The 24293-nt window shown below is 39.3% G+C and overlaps 1 protein-coding gene across 1 annotated transcript in view; it reads left to right on the top strand.

Moving 5' to 3' along the window:
• CCDC175 (coiled-coil domain containing 175) overlaps positions 1–24293 on the top strand; it is a 77616-nt gene that overhangs the window by 51712 nt on the left and 1611 nt on the right. Inside the window, exons 16-19 of the mRNA XM_047862269.1 lie at positions 13563–13715; positions 16366–16468; positions 19692–19735; positions 21037–21199. Of these exons, the coding sequence (XP_047718225.1) occupies positions 13563–13715; positions 16366–16468; positions 19692–19735; positions 21037–21199 (463 nt within the window). The remainder of the gene's footprint in view (positions 1–13562; positions 13716–16365; positions 16469–19691; positions 19736–21036; positions 21200–24293) is intronic.

The following is a 24293-nucleotide window of genomic DNA, read 5'->3' as shown; positions in this document are numbered from 1 at the left end:
TAGATGTAGGTATAAATATAGATATAGAGATATAGAGATAGATATAGAGATATGGATATGGATACATCACTTTGAATTAGCATTTTCATATTCTTTGGGCAAATATCCAGTAGTACAATTGCTGGATTGTAGGGTAGTTCTATTTTTAATTTTTTGAGGAATCTCCATACTGTCTTCCACAGTGGCTGTACCAGTTTGCATTCCTACCAACAGTGCCCAAGTATTCCTTTTCCTCCACATCCTTGCCAACACTTGTTGTTTCTTGAGTTTTTTATTTTAGCCATTCTGACAGGTGTGAAGTGATATCTCATGGTTTGGGTTTTTTTTTTAATGTTTGTTTATTTTGAGAGGGAGTGAGCACAAGTGGGGGAGAGGCAGAGAGAGAGAGAGAGAGAGAGAGAGAGAGAGGGAGAGAGGGAATCCCAAGCAGGCTCTGTGCTGTCAGTGCAGAGCCTAATGAGGGGCTTGATCCCACAAACTGCGAGATCATGACCTGAGCCAAAATCAAGAAGGAGATGCTCAACCAACTGAGTCACCCAGGCATCCCACTCATGTTTTTGGTTTGCATTTCCCTGATGATGGATGATGTTGAGCATCGTTTCATGTGTCTGTTGGCCATCTGTATGTCTTGGGAGAAATGTCTATTCATGTCTTTTGCCCATTTTTAAATTGGATTTCTTGGTTTTTTTAGTGTTGAGTGTAGAAGTTCTTTCTATTTTTGGATGCTAAACCTCCATTGGTATGTCATTTGCAAATATCTCCTCCTCTTCATTAGGCTCTCGTTCAGTTTTGTTGATTGTTTCATTTGCTGTGTGGAAGCTTTTTATTTTGATGTAGTCCCAATAGTTTATTTTTGCTTTTGTTTCCCTTGCCTCAGGAGCTGATGTCAGAGAAATTACTGCCTGTACTCTCTTCTAGGATTTTTCTGGTTTCAGGTTTTACATTTGGGTCTTTAATGCATTTTGAGTTTATTTTTGTCTATGGTTTAAGAGTGATCTAGTTCATTCTTTTGCGTGTAGATGTTCAGTTTTCCCATCACCATTTGTTGAAGACCATCTTTTGCATATTCTTGCCTCCCTTGTCAAAGATTAATTGACCATGCAATTGTGTTCTAATTTCTTGGCTCTCTATTCTGTTCTGATGGTCTCTATGTCTATCTGTGCCAGTACCATACTGTTCTGATTACTACAGAACAGTAGTAATCTGTAGTATATCTTATAGTATATGAAATCTGTGATTTCAAGATCTAGTAGAATATCTTTGTAGTATATCTTGAAATCTGTAAATGTGATACCCCCAGTCCTTATTATGATTGCTTTGGCTATTCAGGATCTTTTGCAGTTCCATACAAATTTTAGGATGATCTAATTCTAGCTCTGTGAAAGATGCTGTTGGTATTTTGATAGGAATTGTGTTAAATCTGTAGATTGCTTTGGGTAGTATGGACATTTTAACAATATTTGTTCTCCCAATCCAGGAGCATGGAATATCTTTCCATTTGTTTCTGTCATCTTCAATTTCTTTCACCGGTGTTTTATAGTCCTGGTCTTTCACCTCTATGGTTAAGTTTATTCCTAGGTATTTTATTATTTTTGGTACAATTGTAAATGGGATTATTTTCTTAATTTCTCTTTCTGCTACTTCATTATTGGTGTATACAAATGCAATGGGTTGTATACTGATTTTGCATCCTGCAAACATGCTGAATCCATGTATCCATTCTAGTAGTTTTTGGTGAATTCTTCAGGGCTTTTATGTAGAGTTTCATGTCATCTGCAAATAGTGACATTTTTACTTTTTCCTTACCAAGTTGGGTGCCTTTTATATCTTTTTCTTGTCTGATTGCTGTGGTTCAGACTTCCAGTACTATGTTAAAAAAACGTGAGTGTGGATGTCCTTGTGTTGTTCCTTATCTTAGGGAGAAAGCTATCAGTTTTTTACCATTGAGTCTGATGTTAGCTGTGGGGTTTTCATATAAGGCCTTTATTATGTTTGAAGTATGTTCTCTTCACATCTTTGTTGAGGATTTTGATCATGAATGGATATTGCACTTGGTCAAATGTTTTTTCTGTATCTATTGAAATGATTATATGATCATATGATTTTTCTCCATTTCTTTGTTGATGTGATGTATCATGTTAATTGATTTGCAAATATTGAAACACACTTGCATCCCAGGAATAAATCCCACTTGATCCTGGTGAATAATTTTTTCATGCACTGTTGGATCCAGTTTGCTGATGTTTTGTTGAAGATTTTTGCATCTGTGTTCATCAGAGATAATGGTCTGTAGCTTCCTTTTTTTATAGTGCCTTTATCTGGTTTTGGTATTAGGGTGGTACTTGGCCTCATAGAATGAATTGGGAAGCTTTCCTTCTTTTTCTATTTTTTTTTTTTTTGGAATAGATTGAGAAGAATAGGTATTAACTTTTTTTTTGAATGTTTGACTTAGTTTTGGGAAGTTATATAGTTTGGGAACTTATTTGCTTCCATTTCTTCTAGGTTGTCTAATTTGTTGGCATATGAGTTTTCATGATATTCTCCTGAAATCCTTTGTATTTCTGTGGTTATTTCTCCTCTTTCATTTCTGATTTTGTTTGAGTCCTTTCTCTCTCTCTCTTTTTATTTTTTTATTTTTGATGAGTCTGGCCAAAGGTTTATCAATTTTGTTGATCTTTTCAAAGAACCAGCTCCTGATTTTATTCATCTGTTCTATTGGTTTTGTTTTGTTTTTTTTTTTTTAGTTTCTATTTCATTTATTTCTGCTCTAATCTTTATTATTTCCTTCCTTCTACTCGTTTTTGGCTTTGTTCTTCTTTTTCTAGCTCCTTTATGTGTAAGATTAGGTTTTTTATTTGAGATTTTTCTACCTTCTTGAATAAAGCTTATATTGCTATAAACTTCCCTCTTAGAACAGCTTTTGCTGCATATCAAAAATTTTGGACTGTTATGTTTCCATTTTTCATTTTTCATTTCTCTCCACTTTTTTTTTTTAATTTCCTCTTTGATTTCTTGGTTGATCCAGTCACTGTTTAGTAGCATGTTACTTAAGCTCCATGTATTTGTGTTCCTTCCAAATGTTTCTTGTGGTTGATTTCTAGTTTCATAGCATTGTGGTCAAAAAGGATGCATGGTAATAACTTCAGTCTTTTTGAATTTGTTGAGACTTGTTTTGTGGCCTAACATGTGATCTATTCTGATAAATGTCCCATGTGCACTTGAAAAGGATTTGTATTCCACTGTGTTAGAATGGAATATTCTGAATATATCTGTTAAATCCATCTGGTCCAATGTGTCATTCAAAGCCACTGTTTCCATATTGATTCTCTGTTTGGATGATCTATCCATTGATGCAAGTAGGGTATTTAAGTCTCCTATTATTCTATTACTATTGATTACTTTCTTATATTTGTTATTAACTGCTATGTATTTGTGTCTTCCATGTTGGGTGCAGAAATATTTACAAATATCCCCATTGTTGATTGTTCCCTTTATGATTACATGATGTCTTTCTTTGCCTCTTGTTAGAGTCTTTGCTTTAAAGTCTATTTTGTCCAGTATAAGTATTACTACCCTGGCTTTCTTTTCACTTCCATTTGTATGACAAATGCTTTTCCATCACTTTTAATCTGCATGTATCTTTAGGTCCGAAATGAGTCTCTTGTAGGCAGCATACAGATGGGTCTTGCTTTTTTATCCATTCCATCACCCTATGTCTTTTGATTAGAGTGTTTAGTCCATTTACATTCAAAGTAATTATTGATAGGTATGTACTTATTGCTATTTTGTTACTTGTATGGTTGTTTTGTAATTCTTCTCCGTTCTTGTTTTCTCTTGCTTTATTCTCACAGTATTCTGGCTTTTTAAAGTGATATACTTGGATTTTTTCTGTTTATTTTTTGCATATCTATTACCAGTTCTTGATTTGTGGTTACCATTAGGTTTATGTATAACATCTTATACATATAGAAGTCTATATTAAGTTGATGGTCACTTAAATTTGAACCTATTCTAAAAGCGGTCAAGTTTTACTCCTTCCCCCTGCCCCAATGTTTTAGGCATATGGTATTATACTTCATATCCTTTTATTTTGTGAATCCCTTAAATGATTTATATAGATATGCTTAATTTTACTACTTTTGTGCTTCCTATTTTTCTTACTCCTGCTTATGGTCTTTCCTTTCCACTCAAAGAATTCCCCTCAACATTTCTTGTAAGGCTGGTTTAGTGGTCATAAACTCCTTTAACTTTAGATTGTCTGGGAAACTATCCAAACTCCTTTCTGAATGATAGCCTTCCTGAGTAGATTATTCTTGGATGCAGGCTTTTTCCTTTTAGCACTTTGAGTATATCAGCCCCTCCCTTCTGGTATGCAATGTTTCTGCTGAAAAATCAGCTGATGGCCTTATGGGGTTTTCCTTGTATGCAACTGTTTCCTTTTTCTTGCTGCTTTAAATATTCTCTATCACTGCTTTCTACCACTTTAATTATTAGGTGTCTTTTTTTTTTAACTTTATTTTTTTCAAGTTTATTTACTTATTTTTGAAAGAGAGAAGAGAGAGCACACAAGTGGGGTAGAGGCAGAGAGAGAGAGAGAGAGAGAGAGAGAGAGATTGAATCCCAAGCAGGCTCCTCACTGTCAGCACAGAGCTGGATGCAGGACTTGAACTCACAAACTGAGAGATTATGACCTGAGCCAAAGTTGGATACTTAACCCATAGTAGGTACCCCTACTATGTATCTTGATGTGGATATCTATGGATTGATTTGGGGAGGAGTGGCTCTCTGTGTATCCTGGATCTGGATGTATGTTTCCTTCCCCAGATTAGTGATGTTTTCAATCTTATATCTTCAAATAAATTTTCTGCCCTCTTTTCTGTCTCTTCTCCTGGGATTCCTATATCGCGAATGTTTTAATGCTTGATGGTGTCATTGAATTTCCTTAATCTATTTTCATTTTTGTTAGTCTTTTTTCTCTCTCTCTCTCTCCTGTTCAGCTTGATTGCTTTCCATTACTCTATCCTCCAGGTCACTGATCCATTCTTCTGCTTCCTCTAGTCTACCAAGTATTCCCACTAGCATATTTTTTATTTTAGTTATTGTGTTCTTCATCTCTGATTTTCTTTTGTTTTCTCTTTGTTGAGGGTCTCACTGGCGCCCTCCACTCTTCTCCAGTCCAGTGAGTATCTTTATGACCATTGATTTAAATTCTCTATTAGGCATATTACTTATTTCCATTTGATTTAGGTCTCTTGCTGTGATACTGTCCTGTTCTTTCATTTGGGACATATTCCTCTGTCTCCTCACTTTGCTGAACTCTGGGTATCTGTTCCTCTGTATTAAGAAAGTCAGCTGCATATCCTGATCTTGAAAGCTGTGGCCTTATGAAGAAGAGTCCTGTAGTGCCCTGTAGTGCAGTGTCCCTTGTTCACAAGAACCTGGCACTTCACGGCTATCTCTACATGTGTTGCATGTACCCTACTTCTGTGTTGGAGCTGCATTTGCCTTTAGTCCAGGTGTCGTCAGTGGCTCTCTCTGCTTGTTTTTGGCAGGACTTAGTCCCTGTGTTGTTCATGGGCCAGTTTAGGGCTGCTGTGGACTTGAGCTGAGTCAGACCAGGCATTTTCCAGAGGTGTGGTAGCACTGAACGCCAAGGTGCTCTCCCTGTATTGTCCTCTGAGAAGCTTTCATTGGTGGATGAGACCTGAAGGTAAACCATATGTCTGCCCCCAGCCCACTGCTGGGGTTTCAGACTAATGTATGCAGTTATCTTCCCCACTTCCAGGAACAGGAGTCACTTTGGAGTGGTGCTGTCCCCAATGGGGCTGCTTGCACACTGTCAGCTTGTGGCACCACTTTGGACGTACTCCTGCCAAGGACAAGTCCATAAGAGCATGTGGGGGTGGGTGCACATTGTTAGAAAGTTGTGCACTGGTCTGCTGCAGGAGAGAACTTGTGGCCTAGACAACTGCCAAGGGCTGCTCTGCAGAAAATGCAGGGGCGGGGCATGTGGTGCCAGCAAGGTCACTGCCAGTCTGCTGTGGAAGGGGACCTGGAGCCACTTTAGAAAATTGCCTCACCAAGTTGGAGGGGAGAGGTTTGAGGAAGAGCAAACTAGGTGGAAAGCATTTGCGCTGTGCTGGTTCCTGAGGGTGTTTGTGTATCTAGTCTGGGGTGGGAGGGGGTGGGAAGGGAAACGGTGCTTGCCAGCTCTATTTTTCTTGGAGAAATCTCTCAACCATCCCTGTCCTTACAGCACAGTTCTGAGATTAATAAATAAATATCCTTCCTGTATGCCCCAGGCATTTTTCAAACTGCTGCTTCCATGCTGTATGTCAGCTGGGCTGTTTGTTGGCCTTTGTCTTTAAGGGCAGGAACTCAGTTTTCTATTGTTCTGTAGCCATCCCAGAGCCCAACCCACTGATTCGTAAACACACTAACTGTAAGAACTCACAAAGTTAGACCCTACTGGTTTTCAAAGCCATATGTTATGGGAATATGTCTTCCTAATGCTGGTCCCCTTTGCCTGGGGTGCCTGGTGAGGAGTCTTTTCCTCTCCCCTCTGTATGCTTGTGGTGTCCCTTCCTCCCACGGATCAGTTTGGCTCCTGATCATGTCTCTGCCCTTCCTCTCCTCTTCATTGTGGCCTCTTCTCTACATTTAGCTGTGGAGTCTGTTCTGACAGTTTTGGGGTTGTTCAGTGAGGTATTTGCACCGATGTGGGTGTTATCTAGGTGTATCTGTGGGATGAAGTGTGCTTAGGATTCTCCTATTCCACCATTTCTTATTGTAGTTTTGATTTGCATTTCCCTGATAATTAGAGATGTTGAGCATCTTTTCGTGTGTGTGTTGGCCATCTGTGTGTCTTCTTTGGAAGAATGTCTATTCAGGTCCTCTGTGCATTTTTTAACCAGATTGTTAGTTTGCTTGTTTGGTGTTGGGCTTTGTAAGTTCTTTATATAGGGGCACCTGTGTGGCTCAGTCAGTTAAGCATCCAACTTTAGCTCAGGTCATGATCTTGCAGTTCATGAGTTCGAGCCCCATGTCGGACTCTGTGCTGACAGTTCAGAGCCTGGAGCCTGCTGCAGATAGATTATCTCTCCCGCTCTCTCTGCCCCTCCTCCACTAGTGTTCTGTCTCTCTGCCTTTCAAAACTAAACATTTTTTTAAAAAGTTCTTTATGTATATTTTGGATATTAACCCCTTATAAGATATATCATTTGCAAATATCTTCTTCCATTCAGTAGGTTGCCTTTTGTTTTGATGATTTCCTTCACTGTGTAAAGATGTTTTATTTTGATGTAGTCCCAATAGTTTATTGTTGTTTTTGTTTCCCTGGCTTGAGGAGATCTATCTAGGAAAATGTTTCTATGGCTGATGTGAAAGAAATTACTGCCTATGTTTTTGTTTAGTAATTTTATGGTTTTCAGTCTGACATTTAGGTCTTTAATACATTTTGTGTTTATTTCTGTGTTTAGGGTAAGAAAGTGATCCAGTTTCATTCTTTTGCATGTAAGGTGTTCAGTTTTCTCAGTACCATTTATTGAGGAGACTGTCTTTTCCCCATTGTATACTCATGCCTTCTTTGTCATAGATTAATTGGCCATATAAGCATGGGTTTATTTCTGGGTTCTCTATTTTTCCATTGATCTGTGTCTCTTTTTGTGCCAGTACCATACTGTTTTGATTACTGCAGCCTTGTAGTGTCTCTTAAAATCTGGAATTGTGATACTTCCAGCTTCGTTTGCTTTCTCATGATTACTTCGTCAATTTGGAGTGTTTTGTGGTTCTATTCAAATTTTAGAATTATTTAATCCAGTTCTTTAGAAAGTGTTTTTGTTTTGATAGAGATTGTATTAAATTTATGGATTTTTTTGGGTAGTATAGGCATTTTAACAATATTTGTTCTCCCAACCCATGACCATGGCATATTGTTTCATTAGTTTGTGTCATCCTCCATTTCTTCCATCGGTGTTTTTATAGCTCTCAGAGTACAGGTCTTTCACCCCCTTGGTTAAGTTTATTCCTATGGATCTTATTGTTTTTGATGTAACTGTAAATGGGATTGTTTTTTTAATTTTACTTTCTGCTACTTCATTATTAATGTTTAGAAATACAACAGATTTATGTAAATAAATTTTGTATCCTATGACTTTACTGAGTTCATTTATCAATTCCAGTAGTCTTTAGGGTTTTCTGTATATAGTATTATGTCATCTGTAAATCATGAGATTTTTACTTCTTCCTTACTGATTTGGATATCTTTTATTTCTTTTTTCTTGTCTGATTGCTGTGGCTAGGGCTTCTAGCACTATGTTGAATAAAAGTGGCGAAAGTGAACATCCTTGTCTTGTTCCTGATCTTAGAGGAAAATTTCTCAGTTTTTCACCATTTAGTAAGATGTTAGCTGTGGGATTTCCATATATGGCATTTACTATATTGAGGTATGTTCCTTCTTGACCAACTTTGTTGAGAGGTTTTATCACAAATGGATGTTATGTTTTGTCAAATGCTTTTTCTGCACTTATTGAGATGATCCTATGGTTTTTCTCTGTTCTTTTGTTGATGTGATGTATCACATTGATTGATTTATGAATATTGAACCATGCTTGCATCCCTGGAATAAAAGTACTGTTGGATCCAGTTTGCTAATAATTTGTTGAGGATTTTTACATCTGTGTTAATCAGAGATATTAGTCTGTAGATTCCTTTTCTTATAATGTCTTTATTTGGTTTTGCAATCAAAATGAATGAATTTGGAAACTTCCCTTCTTTTTCTATTTTTTGGAATAGTTTGAGAAGAATGGGTATTAACTCTTCTTTAAATGTTTGGTAGAGGGACTCCTGGGTGGCTTAGTTGGTTAGGCATCTAACTCTTAATTTCGGCTCAGGTCATTATCTCACAGTTCATGGGTTCAAGCCTTGTGTCAGGCTCTGCACTGACAGTATGGAGCCTGCTTGGGATTCTCTCTTTCTATCCCTCTCTCTCTTCCCCTCCCCTGCTCACAGTTTCTCTTTCTCTCTGTAAAATAAATAAATAAATAAACTAAAAAAAAAATTTGGTGGAATTCAGCCTTGATGCCATCTGGTCCTGGACTGAGTTTATTGGGAGTGTTTTGATTATTGATTTCATTTCATTGATAGTAATTGATCTGTTCAGGTTTTCTATTTTTTCTGATTTAGTTTTGGGAGGTTATATGTTTCTATGAATATATCCATTTTTTTGTAGGTTGTCCAAATTTTTGGCATGTAATTTTTCACAATATTCTCTTATAATCCTTTGTATTTCTGTGGTGTCCATTGTTATTTCTACTCATTCATTTCTAGGGTTTTTGGGGGTCCTCCTTTTTTTTTTTTTTTTGGATGAGTCTAGCTAGCAGTTTATCAATTCCATTGATCTTTTCAAAGGCCCAGGTCGTGATTTCATTGATCTGTTCTATTGTTTTTTTAGTTTCTATTTCATTGATTTCTGCTCTAATCTTTATTATTTCCTTCCTTCTACTAGCTTTGGGCTTTGTTCTTTTTCTAGCTCCTTTAGGTGTAAGGTAAAGTTGTTTATTTGACATTTTTCTTGCTTCTTGAGGTAGTCCTCTGTTACTGTAATCTTTCCTTTGAGAAGAGCTTTTCCTGCATCCCAAGGATTTTAGACCACTGTGTTTTCATTTGTCTCATGTATTTTTTTATTTCCTCTTTGATACCTTGGTTGACCCATTCATTGTTCATCAGTTTGTTATTTAAGTCCATGTATTTATGTTCTTTCCAGATTTTTTTCTTGTGATTGATTTCTAGTATCATATTGCTGTGGTAAGAAAAGATGTGTGATTTGATTTCAGACTTTTTTGATTTATTGACACTTGTTTTATGGCCTAAGATATAATCTATTCTGGGGAAGTTTCCATGTGTAATCCACTGTTTTTGTATGAAATGTTCTCAATGTACCTGTCAGGTCTGTCTGGCCTAATGTGTCATTCAAAGCTGTTTCCTTGTTGATTTTCTGTCTGGATGGTGTATCCATTGATGCAAGTGGAGTATTAAAGTCCCCTGCTATTATTATACAACAATAATAGAAAGAAACAGTTTCTTACTCTGTTTGTTAATAGTTGCCTTATGTAGGTATTCCCATGTTGGGTGCATGGATATTTACAATTGCTATATCCTCCTGTTTGATACAAATGTCATAACCTCTTATTGGATTACTCTACTCCCTTTATCATTATGTAGTGTCCTTTTTTGTTTCTTGGTTTAGTCTTTGTCTTAAAGTCTATTTTGCTCAATATAAATATTGCTACTTCATCTTTCTTTTTGCTTCTATTCCATCTGCATGGTAAATGTTTTTCTATCCCTTTACTTTCATTCTGTATGTGTCTTTAGGTCTGAAGTGAATCTGTTATAGGCAGCATATGGATGGGTCTTTGTTTTTTATCCATTCATTCACTCTATGTTTTTAAATTGGAGCATATAGTCCATTTAAGCACAAAGTAATTATTGATAGGTATGTACTTATTGCCATTTTTATTACCTGTTTCATGGTTGTTCCTTTCTTCTTCTCTTGTTCACTTCCCTTAGAGTTTGAAAGCTTTAGTGTTATGCTTTGATTCATTTCTCTTTTATTTTTTGTGTATCTGTTACAGGTTTTTGATTTGTGGTTACCATTGGGTTTACATATAATTTCTTATGTGTATAGTATTCCATATTAAGTTGATGGTCACTTAAATTTGAACCCACTCTAAAAGCACTGAATTTCTACTAACCCCCATGTTTATGTATATGATGTCATACTTTATATTTTAAAAATTTTGTGTATCCCTTGACTGATTTTTATAAATATAATTGATTTTACTGCTTTTGTGTTTTACCTCCTTACTGGTTTTATAAGTGATTAATGTACTTTTATTATATGTTTGCATTTCCCTGTGAAATTTTTTCCTTTCATAGTTTTCATACTCCTGATATGCTGGGGTTTTTTTTCCACTCAAAGAGTTCCCTTTAACATTTCTTGTAAGGCCTCTTTAGTGCTCATGAACTCCTTTAACTTTGTTTGTCTGGGAAACTCTTTATCTCTCCTTCAATTATGAATAACATACTTGCTGAGAAGAATATTCTTGGTTGCATTTTTTTTCTTTCAGCACTTTGATTTCACTTTCATTTTTTTAAGTGGGCTCTAAGCCCAACATGAGGTTTGAACTCATGACCCAGAGATCAAGAGTCACATGCTCTACTGACTGAGACAGCCAGATGCCCCTTTCAACACTTTGAATATATCATGCCACTCCCTTCGGTTCCGCAAAGTTTCTGCTGAAAAAACACCTGATAGGTTTATGGAGTTTCCCTCGTATTTAACTGTTTTATTTTACTTCATTAATTAAAAAAAAATTTTTTTTACTGCTTTTAAAAATCTATATATATCACTACTTTCTGCCATTTTAATTACTATGTGTGGATCTCTTTGGGTTTAATTTTGTTGAAGGTTCTCTATACCTCCTGGATCTAGATGTCTGTTGCCTTCCCCAGATTAGGGAAGTTTTCACCTATTATGTCTTCAAATAAATTTTCTGCTCCCTTCTCTCTCTCTTCTTCTTCTGGGATCCCTATAATGTGAGTATTATTATGCTTGATGATATCACTGAGTTGCCTTAGCCTGTTCTCATTTTTTACTATATTTTTTTTCTGTTTACTGTTCAGCTTGGCTGTTTTCCATAACATGCATCCATCCATATCACTGATTTGTTCTTCTGCCTCCTGTAGTCTGCTATTGATTCCCTCTAGTATATTTTTTATTTCAGTTATTGAGTTCTTCACTCTGACCGGTTCTGTTTATATTTTGTATTTCTATTGAAGGTCTCTCTGAGCTCTTCCACTCTTTTCTCAAGTCCAGTAAATATCTTTATGACCATTACTTGGAGTTGTTTATCACGCATATTACTTATTTCTGTTTCATTTGGCCCTTTTGCTGTGGTTTTATCCTGTTCTTTCATTTGGGACATAGTCCTCTGTCTCCTCATTCTGTCTAACTCTGTTTCTTATTATGTATTAGAAAACTCAGCTACAAGTAGTGGCCTTATGAAGAAGAGGTCCTATGGTGTCCTGTGATGCAGTGCTCCCTGTTCAGCAGAACCAGGCATTTCAGTGGCATCTCCTTGTGGGTTGTGTGCAGCCCACTATTGTGGCTGAGCCACGTTTGCCTTCAGTCAGGTCAGTTGTAATGGCCCTTTTTGCCTGCTGTCGGTGCACCAGGAAGGGTTTGGTCTCTGTGCCGTTAAAGAGACAGTCTGGGGCTGTTGATGGCTTCTAGTTAGGTGGTATCAGCATTCAGACCAGATGCCTGCTCTCAGTCCGTCTGCTGAAGCTATAGTTGCATAGAACTGTAGGGTGCTCCCCCTCATCCTCTGAGAGGCTTTATGGTGCATGTGGCCCACACTCCGATCCAGATGCCTGCCCCCAGTCTGTCTGCTGGGGCTGCAGTCTCACTGATCAGTGGCATACTCTCATTGTGCTGCTGCCATAAGGTTCAGCTACTGGGACTGTGGGTACACTGGTATGTGTGGATATCTTCCTCTCTCCCCAGGGAAGGAGTCACTTTGGAGTGGTGCCGGTCTCTGCTGGGATTGTTTTGCAGGGTGTCATGGTTGGCGTCATGGTTGGAGCCATTTTCGAGAGATGCCTTTGGAGTAGGGCAGATTGAGTGGGCTGATCTGCAGAGGAATGTAGGGGCAGGGCACTAGTTGCCAGCAAGATAGGTGGAGAACATTCCTGCTGTTTCCTGCAAGTGTCTGGCCAACTAGCATGGGGTGGTGGGGGGAGGAAGAGAAATGGCGTCCACTAGCACTTTTGTTCTATAACGGTCTCCTAAAGATCCCTTTTTCTCTGACTGGGGGCGTTCTGCATACATTCTGAGATTAGTAAATACATCTGCATAGATTTACTTTTGAAACAGTTGTTTCTGTGTTGTGTCATTTGTTATGCTGACTCTTTAAGGGTGGGGACTCAGTTTCCTATTGTCCTCCAGCTCTCCCAAAGCTAAGCCTACTGTTTTTTAAAGTACTGGAAGTAAACCCTGATGATCGTAAAGACTCAAGAAGTTAAACCCCACTGTTTTTCAAAGTGAAATATTATGGAGACTTGTCTTCCCACTGTGAGTCCCTCATGCCTGGGATGCCTGGTATGGGGTCTGTTCCTCTCTCTTCTTGTGGTGTCTCCTCTTTGTGGTTATTTTTGCCATGGTTTGGGTTCCTAACCAGTCTCTACCACCCCTACCCTTTTCAGTGTGGCCCCTCTCTGTGAAAGTCTGTTCTGCCAGTTTTCAGGCCACTTTCACAGATAGTTACACAGATGTGGCTCAGTGTATCCATGGGTTGAGATAAGCTCAGCATCCTCTTTCTGCACCATCTTCCCAGAAGTGAATCAACTGTGGAGTTTTAAACATCAAGTTTTCCCCCATAGCCTCTGCTGATAATTCAGGAATTAATTAGACCCCCATCTCTGAATGTGGTTCAGGGCAATCTAATACACTGGTGTCCTGATTATTTAACTCTGAGTTAATTGTGAATTTTATGTTTGAGCAGGAAAAAGTGAAGAAAGAACTCAAATACTTACGAGACCAAGAAAGCCATAAAATCAAAAGCCATCTTGAAACTCTCAAGAACTTAGAAAATGAAATCTATGTACATGACTTAAAAGTAGATGCTTTGCTCCTGGAAAATGAAAAATTAAGAAAAGTAAGTTCATGAGCACTTCACTTTGCATGGTGGTTTGACTGGTTGCCTAGACCTGTAATAGTTATGAGAGAAAAAGAAATCATAGCTCTTGACACTTTTTAAATAAAACTTAAAGTACATATAGAAAAGTGCACAAATCATAAGTGAAACGCATAATGAGCACACACAGGTAACCAGCATGCAGATCAAGAAACAAAGTGCTGACAGTATCCAGATATTTTCTGTGTCCCTTCCTGTCACTGGCCTCCCCACATGGGTAACACTATACTGGCTTCTAACACCAAAGGTTAGTTTTGTCTGTTTCTGAACATTATATGTATAGAATGATACAGTATGCACTCTTGCTCAATACTATTTGTAAGGTTCATCTTTATTATTGAGTGTAGTATGGTTTGTTCATCCCTAATGATGTATAGTATTCAAGTATATGGCTGTACTACAGTTATATACTTTGTGGATGGGGGGGGGGTCAGAGAGTTTCTAATTGTGCCTATTAGAAATAGTGTTGCCATGAATATTCTAGTACATGTATTTTGGGGGAACATACGTGCATATTCCTGTGGGGTATACCCCTCAAGTGGAAGCTCAAGGCTATAGGGATGTGGACTGTCCATTCTAGTGCACAGTGCCATCTCTCAAGAAGTTGAAGTAATTGCAACTCCCAGCGGGGCCTGTGAGAACACCACTGGTTCTACATTCTCACCAAACCTTGGGTTTTTTTTTTTTCCATTTAACTATTCTGGGAGGGTGTAGTGGTGTCCCATTGTGGTTTTAATTTGCATTTTCCTGATGGTTAATGAAGCATCTATTTATATGTTGTTGGCCACGCGTATACCTCTTTGTGAAGTGCCTGTTCAAGTTTTTTACCCATTTAAAACATTAGGTTGTCTGTCTGTCTTGTATCGATTGTATCATTTTTTCCCAGTAAACTACATTGACCTCAAGGTGAGGATCTGTATCAGTGGATCCCAAGGGTTTTGCACAGTGCCACGGGAGGGGGATTCAGTCCCATTTGATGCTCACAGTAACCTTTAAGGTGGATAAGATATTATGTTCCTTTTATAAATGAGGAAACTGAGGTTCTATATTTTTTTAATAACTCTTAATAGCTAGAGAAATCAAAACCATCCCACAGCAATAAGACACTAAGGGAAACATTGCTTTACCTCTCTGGGTAATTTTTTCCATCATTTAAATCACAGCAGTTATCTACCAGTATGAGGACCAATGTTTTTTGGCAGAATTAAAGTGGCATAAGAGGTACTAATGCACTTTGGAAAGGTAAATGTGCTCCAGAGCCCTGGCACCATCATCAGTAACCTGCACGCATGCAATACATGTTCATTCTTCTCGCCCTCGAAACAATCTCATAAAGCATTTCCTCTACCCATGGAAATATTCCACAAGACTGTCTTCCTATCAAGATGACATAGATTATTTACTAAAATACCTGGAATTGTTTTTGCTACGTTAGTAATGGGTAAGCAAATGGATGACTATGTGAAAACACTGATTCTAAAAATTCTCTTTAATCTATTGACCGTCTACGAGGCCCCGAATGACCCTGTGCTGTTCTCGTATTCACTCACCACTCTCCGTCTTGCTGATTACATCCCTACTCTCAGCAAATGTTTTAAGCCCCCACGGAATCCCTGGCCTTGGAGAAGGCACAATGAATACAGAGATGAAAAAGACACTGCCCCAAGTCCTTAGGAAGCTCATAGTCTAGCTGAGGAAGTCGCAAATAAATAGATAGTTACAATTCAGTGTGTTAAAACATTTGAGAGTTACGGGAAAGCAGCTGAACTAGGCAAGTCTACAAACAGTGATTCACGTTCAACGAGGGGCAGGAATGATGACTTGGACTTGACTTACAGGGTTTTCACTTTGATTTACTACAAAAGCTTCCAACAAGCCACACAGACTGGGACAAGATCAAGGCTGCATGATTAGACCCTACAACAGGCTTATAAACAGTTCCGCATCTACACCTTCTATAGTACTGGATGCCATTTTCTAGATTCTTTTTATCAGTAGTTTCTAGTATTTGACTGTTCCTCTCTTAAAACTGGGTGAGTGCCAAATTTATATCCAAAGCCCATGCTTTCAGAGTTCCCAGAGACTTTAGAGTTTAGCATTCCTGAGCATTGGGTGGTCAGAACAGAAAGTGATGATTTTAATACCCAAGCCACTACTGCCTCCATTACCAACCCAGTGAAACCTCTGAATGGAGTGAACAAATCTGTGGGGTCTCCAGTCTCAATAAGTCCTTTCTCTGAGGTCCTACACCAAACTCCTCCGGTCTGGCAGCATGGCTGCCTCGGCACATTTACTGCATGCACATTTTGTGTACAGGGCAATATTTTGTTTGTGGACATGATGTATTTGAGCAGAATATCTTTTAATTTCTTCTCGCGGCAAATTATATTCTGAATGCGGTGTGTTTTGGGGGGCTTAAATGTTGACTGGGAAGCCAGACCCCTTATCTCCTTCACCGGAATGTAAGCTTAACAAGAGTTCTGCTCTGTTACCCTTGTACTGAGAATAGTCAGTGGCACAGGAGGATCAATAAATGTTTGCCGAATGACTCACGGATAATTAATCTACAGTATCTAAACTGCTTAAAACAGTCACATGCTTTTAATTCCAGTATATTGCATATATGAAGAACAACATAGAGCTATACAAAAAAAGAGAAGAAGACCTCAAGCGCGCGTCAGGTGACCTGTGTTGGCAACTGACAGCTCATCAGAGTAAGTAATGTGTCATGGGTGATCTTTATATATAAAGAATAACTGTTTTGTTTTATTAAACATTTTTTTTGGTGTTTCTTTATTCTTGAGAGAGAGAGTATGAACTGGGGAGGGGCAGAGAGAGAGGGAGACACAGAATCTGAAGCAGGCTCCAGGCTCTAAGCTGTCATTATAGAGCCTGACGCGGGGCTCGAACTCACAGACCACGGGATCATGACCTGAGCCGAAGTCGGACGCTTAACCTACTGAGCCACCCAGGTGGTGCCCCAATGTTTTGTTTTATTTAAATAAATTTTACTGATTTGCATCCAATAAAATGCACCCATGTTAAGTTCAATGAGTTTTGACAAATGTACATGCCACTCTAACCACTGCCACCCCAAGTAAGATAGAGAACATTTTTGTTTCCCTGGTGACCCTTGGTGGCTACTTTCCCGTCTATCTCCGGCTCCTGGAACCCACTGATCTGCATTCCGTCACTAAGGATTAGATACAAATGGAATGATGGAGTATGCACACTTTCGTACTGCATGTCTTTCACTCAGCTAGCTTTTTTTTTCTTTTTTTTTTTAGATCATTCATGTTGTTGCATGTCTCATTGCTTTGTTCCGTTTTATAGCTGTATAATTAAGTATTCCATTATGAAGATCTACCATGTTTTGTTTGTCCATTCACCAGCTGAAGGACATTTGGATTTTTTCCAGGTTTTGGTTACTCTTTGTTTACACTTGTTTTTGTGAATATTTGTTTTCATTTCTCTTGGGTAAATACCGAGGGGTGGAATTGCTGGGTTGTATAGTTAGTGTATGTTTAACTTGGCAGTAAGAAACTGCCAAAATAGTTTGCCAAAGTGGTTGTACAAATTTATCACTCCGCTAGCAATGGGATACTCCCCATCCTCACCAACATTCAGAATTGTCAAAACACTTACAATTGTTCGGGCCCTTGGGTGGCTCAGTCGGTTAAGCATCCGAGTTCGGCGGAGGTCATGATCTCGTGGTTTGTGGGTTTGAACCCCACATCGGGCTCTGTGCTGACAGCTCAGAGCCTGGAGCCTGCTTCGGATTCTGTGCCTCCCTCTCTCTCTCTCTCTCTGCCCCTCCCCTGCTCATGCTCTGTCTCTCTCTCTCTCTCAAAAGTGAACCAACTTAAAAAAAAAAATTAAAAGGAACACTTAAAATTGTTAACATTTAAGCCATTTTTAATAGGTATATAATGGTATTTCATCGTGATTTTTATTTGTATTTCTCCGATGACTGATGTTATGTTTTCATGTGCTTTTTGGCCACTTGTACATCATCCTTTGTGAAGTGCCTTGAACCAATTATCCATTGCAGCATAACAAATATTACAAATCATTTACTTTGCTCCCAAATTGGCAATTTGGCCAGAGCCTGGTAGAGACCCCTCATGTCTGCTCTGCATGACATTAGCTGGAGCAACTTGATGTCTGGGGTTAATTTGGCTGCTGGGGACTGGAAGCATCTGAAGAGCCACCCACTCACTCGGTGTGTCTTATGTTGATGCTGGCTCTCTGCTGGACTCTCCATGTAGTTGCTTGGCCTGCTATGTTCCAAAAGCTAGCATCCCGAGTACAAGGGGAGGGGACACAGATGCCACCACTAATGGGAGGCGTTGTCAGCATCTCATTTTGGGAAGCACATGTGGGATGAAATATATTGTGGGGCCATCTCTGGAAAATGCAGTCTTCCATTTGTCCAAATCTTTTGCTTATTGCTTTGTGTTGTTTGTGTTGTTACGTTAAAATCTTTGTGTATTCTGGAAATGAGTCCTTTTCCAGTATGAGGCTTGAGTTTTCATTTTCTTAATGTTTTCTTGAAAAGAGCAAAAGTCTGGGTGCCTGGGTGGCTCAGTCGGTTAAGTGTCGAACTTCAGCTCAGTTCATGATCTCTCAGTCCGTAAGTTCGAGCCCCGCATCGGGCTCTTTGCTGACAGCTCGGAGCCTGGAGCCTGCTTCGGGTTCTGTGACTCCTTCTCTCTCTGCCCCTCTGCCTCTCACGCTCTGTCTCTCTCTCAAAAATAAACATTAAAAAAAAAACACAAAAGTCTTGCCTTTGGATAAAGTCTGCTTTATTTATTTCATCTTTTAAGGTTAGTACTTTCTGTGTAATAAGACATTTTTGCCTAAGCCAAGTTCTCAAAGATTTTCTCCAGTATTTTCTTTATAAGCTTTTAGTTTTCACTGTTATGTCTACATCTCCAGTTCATTTCAAGTTCATGTTTACACGTGGGGTAAGAGTTGAATTTCATTGTTTTCTCTTATGTATATCCAGTTGTTCTAGCACCATTGTTGGAAGGACTGTCTTTTTAGCATTGTACTACTCCAACTTTTTCAGATGTCCATTTGATGCATCTTTTCCTTCTCAATATCTAACTTCACACCGATACCACACTGTCCTGATTACTGTAGTTTCATATTCAGCCTGTAAATTGGGTACTGTAAGTTCTCCACACTTGTGCTTCACTCTTGGAACTATTCTGGCTATTTTAGGTCTTTTGATTTCCATATAAGTTTTAGAATCAGCTTATTAATCTATAATTACACATACCTGTCGGGATCTTAATTGGGTTTGCACTGACTCTGTGAACCAATTTGGAGAGAATTGACATATTAACAAAATTAAGTCTTTCAATCCAAGAACACAGTATATATCTTCATTTGTTTAGAACTTATTTTTCTCAGCAGGATTTTGCAGCTTTCAGGTGTTGTAATAGGGGTCCTCAAGACCATCCTTAGGCTCAGTGATTAGCTAGGATCCACCGGGCTCAAGTTATGGTTATTGCCCATTACAGTGAAGGATACAGAGTAAAATCAGCAAAGGGAAAAGGCACATGGGGCAAAGTGTACAGGAAATCAGGTGCAAAATGGCAGGTGTTCTCACCCAGTGTAGTCGCACAGGTGCACTTAACTTCCCCAGTAATGATGTGTGCAGCACTTGCAGGGCGGCGCCACGCGGGGGCGCTCTGACCTGGGCATTAAAGGTATGGATTGGAGGTGTTTGGTCACGAAGGATAGGAAAACAAATATATTTCATATATTTTCTCCTTGCTGATAGTAGGAGGGCAAGTCTGGTCCAGTTTTTCTGTCATTTTGGAGGTAGAAATTTTTAGATAAACATAATTTTTGGAAAACAAATAGCATTACTTTTATAAAAATCTTCACATTTCCATAACCTTTGAATTTTGAAAATTTTTATTTTAGGGAAGTATTTGGATTTGTGGGCTGAATTTCAGACTACAGTTAAGGTGAGCTTTTTTGTGTTGTCTCCATAAATATTATATTTCTAAAAATATTCACTTACCTAATAAGTGTGTGTGTGTGTGTGTGTGTGTGTGTGTGTGTGTGTGTAGGAAGTCAGGATTGAAAGGGAGTGACAATGACCATCATCTTAAAATGTTGTTGAAAAAACAAAATTCATTAGTAAATTTTAAGTATCATATTAGCTTTATTCAATGATTCATGAATCGAGCAGCATCCAAGCTAGCAGATAAAAAGGTGCTCTGAGGAGCTATACAAAACAGAGGACTTTTATAGGCAGAAGGGAGCAGGAACAGGGAAGTTATACTAAGCAAAAAAAGCAGACTGGTTATTGCAGGATCACTTGCCTTTAGCTGATGGCAGGCATCTATCAGGCAGATGACCTAACTAGTGCTGATCGGGTGATTAGATGATTCCTGAATGACCAGTGTAAGATTCCATTTCCCAGAGAGCCAAAACTGTAATTAAATTAATTTTCACGTTGGTGATCTGAGGCTCAGCATAAGTGACTCCATTTGGGACCTTTGTCTTATTTTTAGCGGGGTCCAATGTCACTATGAAATCGTAATCCTTTGGGAAATTGTCTTCCTACTCTACCAGGAGTAGGTTAAAGGGAATGACTCCCCCACCCCCTAGCCAGAAACACAAATTGACCACACACTATTTGAGGCCACAGTTGTCACGTCTGAAGTTCATCTGCCCTCCATGTGTTACCAAGCCCTGCTGCTTCTCCACGCCCCCCTCCCGCCCCCAGCACTATAAAGGCAGGCAGGATGGAGTTTAAATCCTGCTTTGCCACTTTCTAAGTATTTCAGGTTTACATATGATCCTGGCTTAGCTTTTAACGTTTTTCAGATGAAGCTACTGAGGCTCAGAGAGTTGAAGTAACTTGCTCAACACGGAACAGTTCATGAACTTACGGGGCTTTAAAACTCAGATCCAGCCTGATTCTAAAGCTCTTAAGCTGTAAGCCATGCAGAAGATGGTCTGCAATTCTGTGCTGCTTTGAAGGTGAGCTGGCTTTTTATGCCGCCGCCACCACCATCACCACCGCCGTCCTACCCAGTTAAAAGTTGGACTTCAGTGAGAGTGTCATTCGTCTCCTTTGCTAATCCATTTTTCCCCTGAGATCTTTGACAGGACTTTGTGAATGTGCTGTGCATACTTAGTTTGCAAGAGTAATACCAACTTTGCGTATATATTTTTGTCTTGGACACGATTCACTCAACGTTTTTATTTCTTTTGTTGGAATTTATATTTACACACCGCAAAACATTATTTTTTAAAGGAACTGGTAAACAGTGGTGGTGAGACTTTGCAAGGAATAAAAAAGCTAACAGAGAGGCTGCAGGAAAGGGATGAAAACATTGAGCGTATCAGCATTTGGCTACAAGGGAATCTTGAAGAGCTGCGTTTTCTTATGGAACAGGAATTGAAAACGGACCTCCATAGTAAGTAACATCTCAAAAGCTCTGGGTAACAAAGAACCTCTTGTTATTTTACTGTGGCTGGTAACATCAAAAAAAGCACTTAAAACAAAAAGCTAACCAAAGAACGTAGTTATCTCTGATATTCCATCCTCAGTTAATATCACATTCACCTAAACATGGATTCTCATTTGTGGGGTTGGATGTGGTCCATCAGCAGTGTGAGACAAATCCCTTCCACCTATGTGAATTTTCTAAATAACTGGATATTTCTTTCTGGTTTTTTAAAACTCTTATTTTCAAGGTCTTTTTAAAAAAACCCTTTTACACACTTTCTTACCTTCTTAAGCAGAGGATATGAAACATCACTTTACCTTTTCTTCCTGAGTTTAGTATTAAAGACAGCAACTATTGCCTTCTCTGAAAATCAGTGATAGTGATGCCTTCTGGGGCTCCTGAGATGTAACACATTCTACATAACATGATTGTGTCACGAGCAAGCAGTCCAGTCTCTCCAGAGGATTATCAACTTCATTCTCAATTTTTACTCTAATGTCACATTAGACGTGAGGGCCACAGAACTCTGTGCAGATTCTGGCTGCTGTAGGAAATGGAGGTCAGTCCTTGCACAGGGACAGCCCTGAGATCCCTGGGTGGAATCCCTTAGGAAGACGGGATAATGGAGGTACAAAGGGCTGGGAGAAGGAAGGAGAATAGAGTGTAGAGGAGAAATGGAGTGGTGAAATGAGAATGTCATCTAGCAAATGCACGGATTAGAGGTGTCATTTTATTAAAAAAAATTTTTTTAATGTTTGTTTTTGAGAGAGAGAGCGCACAAGCAGGGGAGGGGCAGACAGAAAGGGAGACACAGAATCCTTAGCAGGCTCCAGGCTCTGAGCTGTCAGCACAGAGCCCCATGCAGGGCTCGAACTCATGAACTGTGAGATCATGACCTGAGCTGAAGCCAGACGCTTAACTGACTGAGCCCCCCAGGTGCCCCTAGAGGTGTCATTTTAAAGAAGGTCATTAGCTAAGCAATTTTAAAGGTGGGTTGTAGAAAATGAAATAAGATAGAAAGTGATGGGATTAAAGACATTCCAATATTTGGTAAAAACCAATGTTCTCAGGGCACTGCTTGACCAGAGAAATAATGTTTTAGTGACCATTGAAGACTTTTGTGGGTAAACTTTATCAGCCAAAAAGCTGTTTTTGCGGTCCTGCTTCAGCCTGGTGATACTTATTATGTATCAGTGCATATTGGGTTGCTGATGGGTCCTGGTCACTTTGTAAAATTTTCTTTGGGAAGTTAGGACATCCCCAGCAACTGTATATCAAGCAGAATTTAAAAAGTGAAATCACCTCAAAGCATCAATTGCACTATTTTCACATGAATGAGTCTCCCATCTTTGTCCGAAACCTGATGGGATCTTTCATGTTGGGGCAAATGTAAATAGATTAGATTGAAAAGCTAAGCCCACTAATACCATATTCTCTTTTTCACATATTTTGTGGACTCATTGATAACTATATGGAAAGGAGAATATTACAGTGTGAAAATAAAGGAAGACCAGCTAAATGGAAATAAGCTGAGGCATAAAACCTGGTATAGCAAGAGAATGAGTCGCCATCCTTTGCTTTTTGCAGAGATCCAAAGGCAGGGGAATGGGAAAGGTGTAATGTGAAAAAACAGGGAAGGTGTCTGATGTGCTCCGATTGGAGCTTGTTAGCATGGGGAAGCTGGGAGCAGCTTAGGAGGACATGGTATGTCATTAATTAGTAAGCATATCTGGCTTTCTCTGGTTGTTCCAAGGTTAAAAGGGTCAAAAGTAGGGAAGTTAGTGGTCAGTGCTAATGTTATGACATTCTGGGCCAGTTGCAGAGTGTGTGGGTCAGAGAACTCCTCAGGCTCTGGTCTTCTCACTTCTGCTATTGTGGGAGAATCGGTTATCCTACAAATGTATGTAAAATCCATTGTCATAGGGGTTTCCCAGGTGAAGCAGAAGAACTGTGAGAGAACCTAACAGGGAATGAGACTTTGACCCAGTTAAGGAATCCGGGGGAGGAGTGGGGGGGAGGAGAGGTCTCTGAAATGGAGCTGACATTGAATGTTTCTGGTTTCCCTAACTCCACTTATCTCTGCTCCTAGAAGAGCATCAGCATGATGTGGGCTTTGAAGGTAGGCGGACCTGGGCTCAGATCTCAGCCCTGCTTCCTATGTGTTATTTAACCTCTACTCCCTAGGTTCCCTGATTGTAAAATATGGATAGTTAACAGGAAGTTACAAAGCATCGGACCCAAATTAGGCACTCATCAGATCTCTTGAAATCTATGGCCCTCCTAAGGAAGTAAGTCAGCTTTGACCCCTTGGATTACTTAATCATCTCTGAGCCACCTGTAATCTGGCTTTTGGATTTTCCCTTTTGAATGGCTTCTCTCAAGTGATGGGGCTTGTAGAGAAGCCCTTGATCTCTTCCAGCTCAACAGTGCTCTCCTGTTCTCTTCTGGACATAATCTGTCACTGTAGCCCTGCAGGGCCTGGCCCTCTCCTTCAGGAACACTGCACTAGCTTCAGTAACAGATGGGGGCACCTCTGAGCCTGGCACTAGAGCAAATGCTGCAGTTACTGAGTTGAATAAGACCCAGTTCTTGAACCTCAAAGTATGTACATCGTCAGAGCAAACAAGCAAAGAGCTGATTAGAATACAAGGGATTCCTTCTAGTGAGTGGCTATGAGAGGGTAAAGGAGACACCTCTAAGCCTTTTTTTAGGTGTTGGGAATACAGAAGGATGTCTTCCTGAAAGAGCAGTAGACGTGCCCTGGGCCAAGGACCGAGGTAGCCTGGCTGAGTAGACATCTACCGTGGGTACCGGTTGGCACAGGTGGAGGAATGGCTTGTCAGACCTTGAAATGCCAGAATTCATCTTGAAAACTAAGATTACCTTTTATTTGGAAGAAGGACTGTTAAGGTAAAAAGTACACAAGTTCTTAGTGTGTATTCCTAAATCAAATAGTAACCGAGTACAGATTAGTTTTTAAAAAGTATTAAAGTTACAGATATTTATATTAACTAAATATCTTCATTTGGTATGTGTAGTACAGAAGACTTTTTTTTAGACC

Source organism: Prionailurus viverrinus, chromosome B3 (assembly GCF_022837055.1).
Source record: "Prionailurus viverrinus isolate Anna chromosome B3, UM_Priviv_1.0, whole genome shotgun sequence".
Lineage (NCBI taxonomy): Eukaryota > Metazoa > Chordata > Mammalia > Carnivora > Felidae > Prionailurus > Prionailurus viverrinus.
The sequence above is the reverse complement of the archived record's forward strand: the minus strand, read 5'-3'. Positions and strand labels throughout refer to the sequence as shown.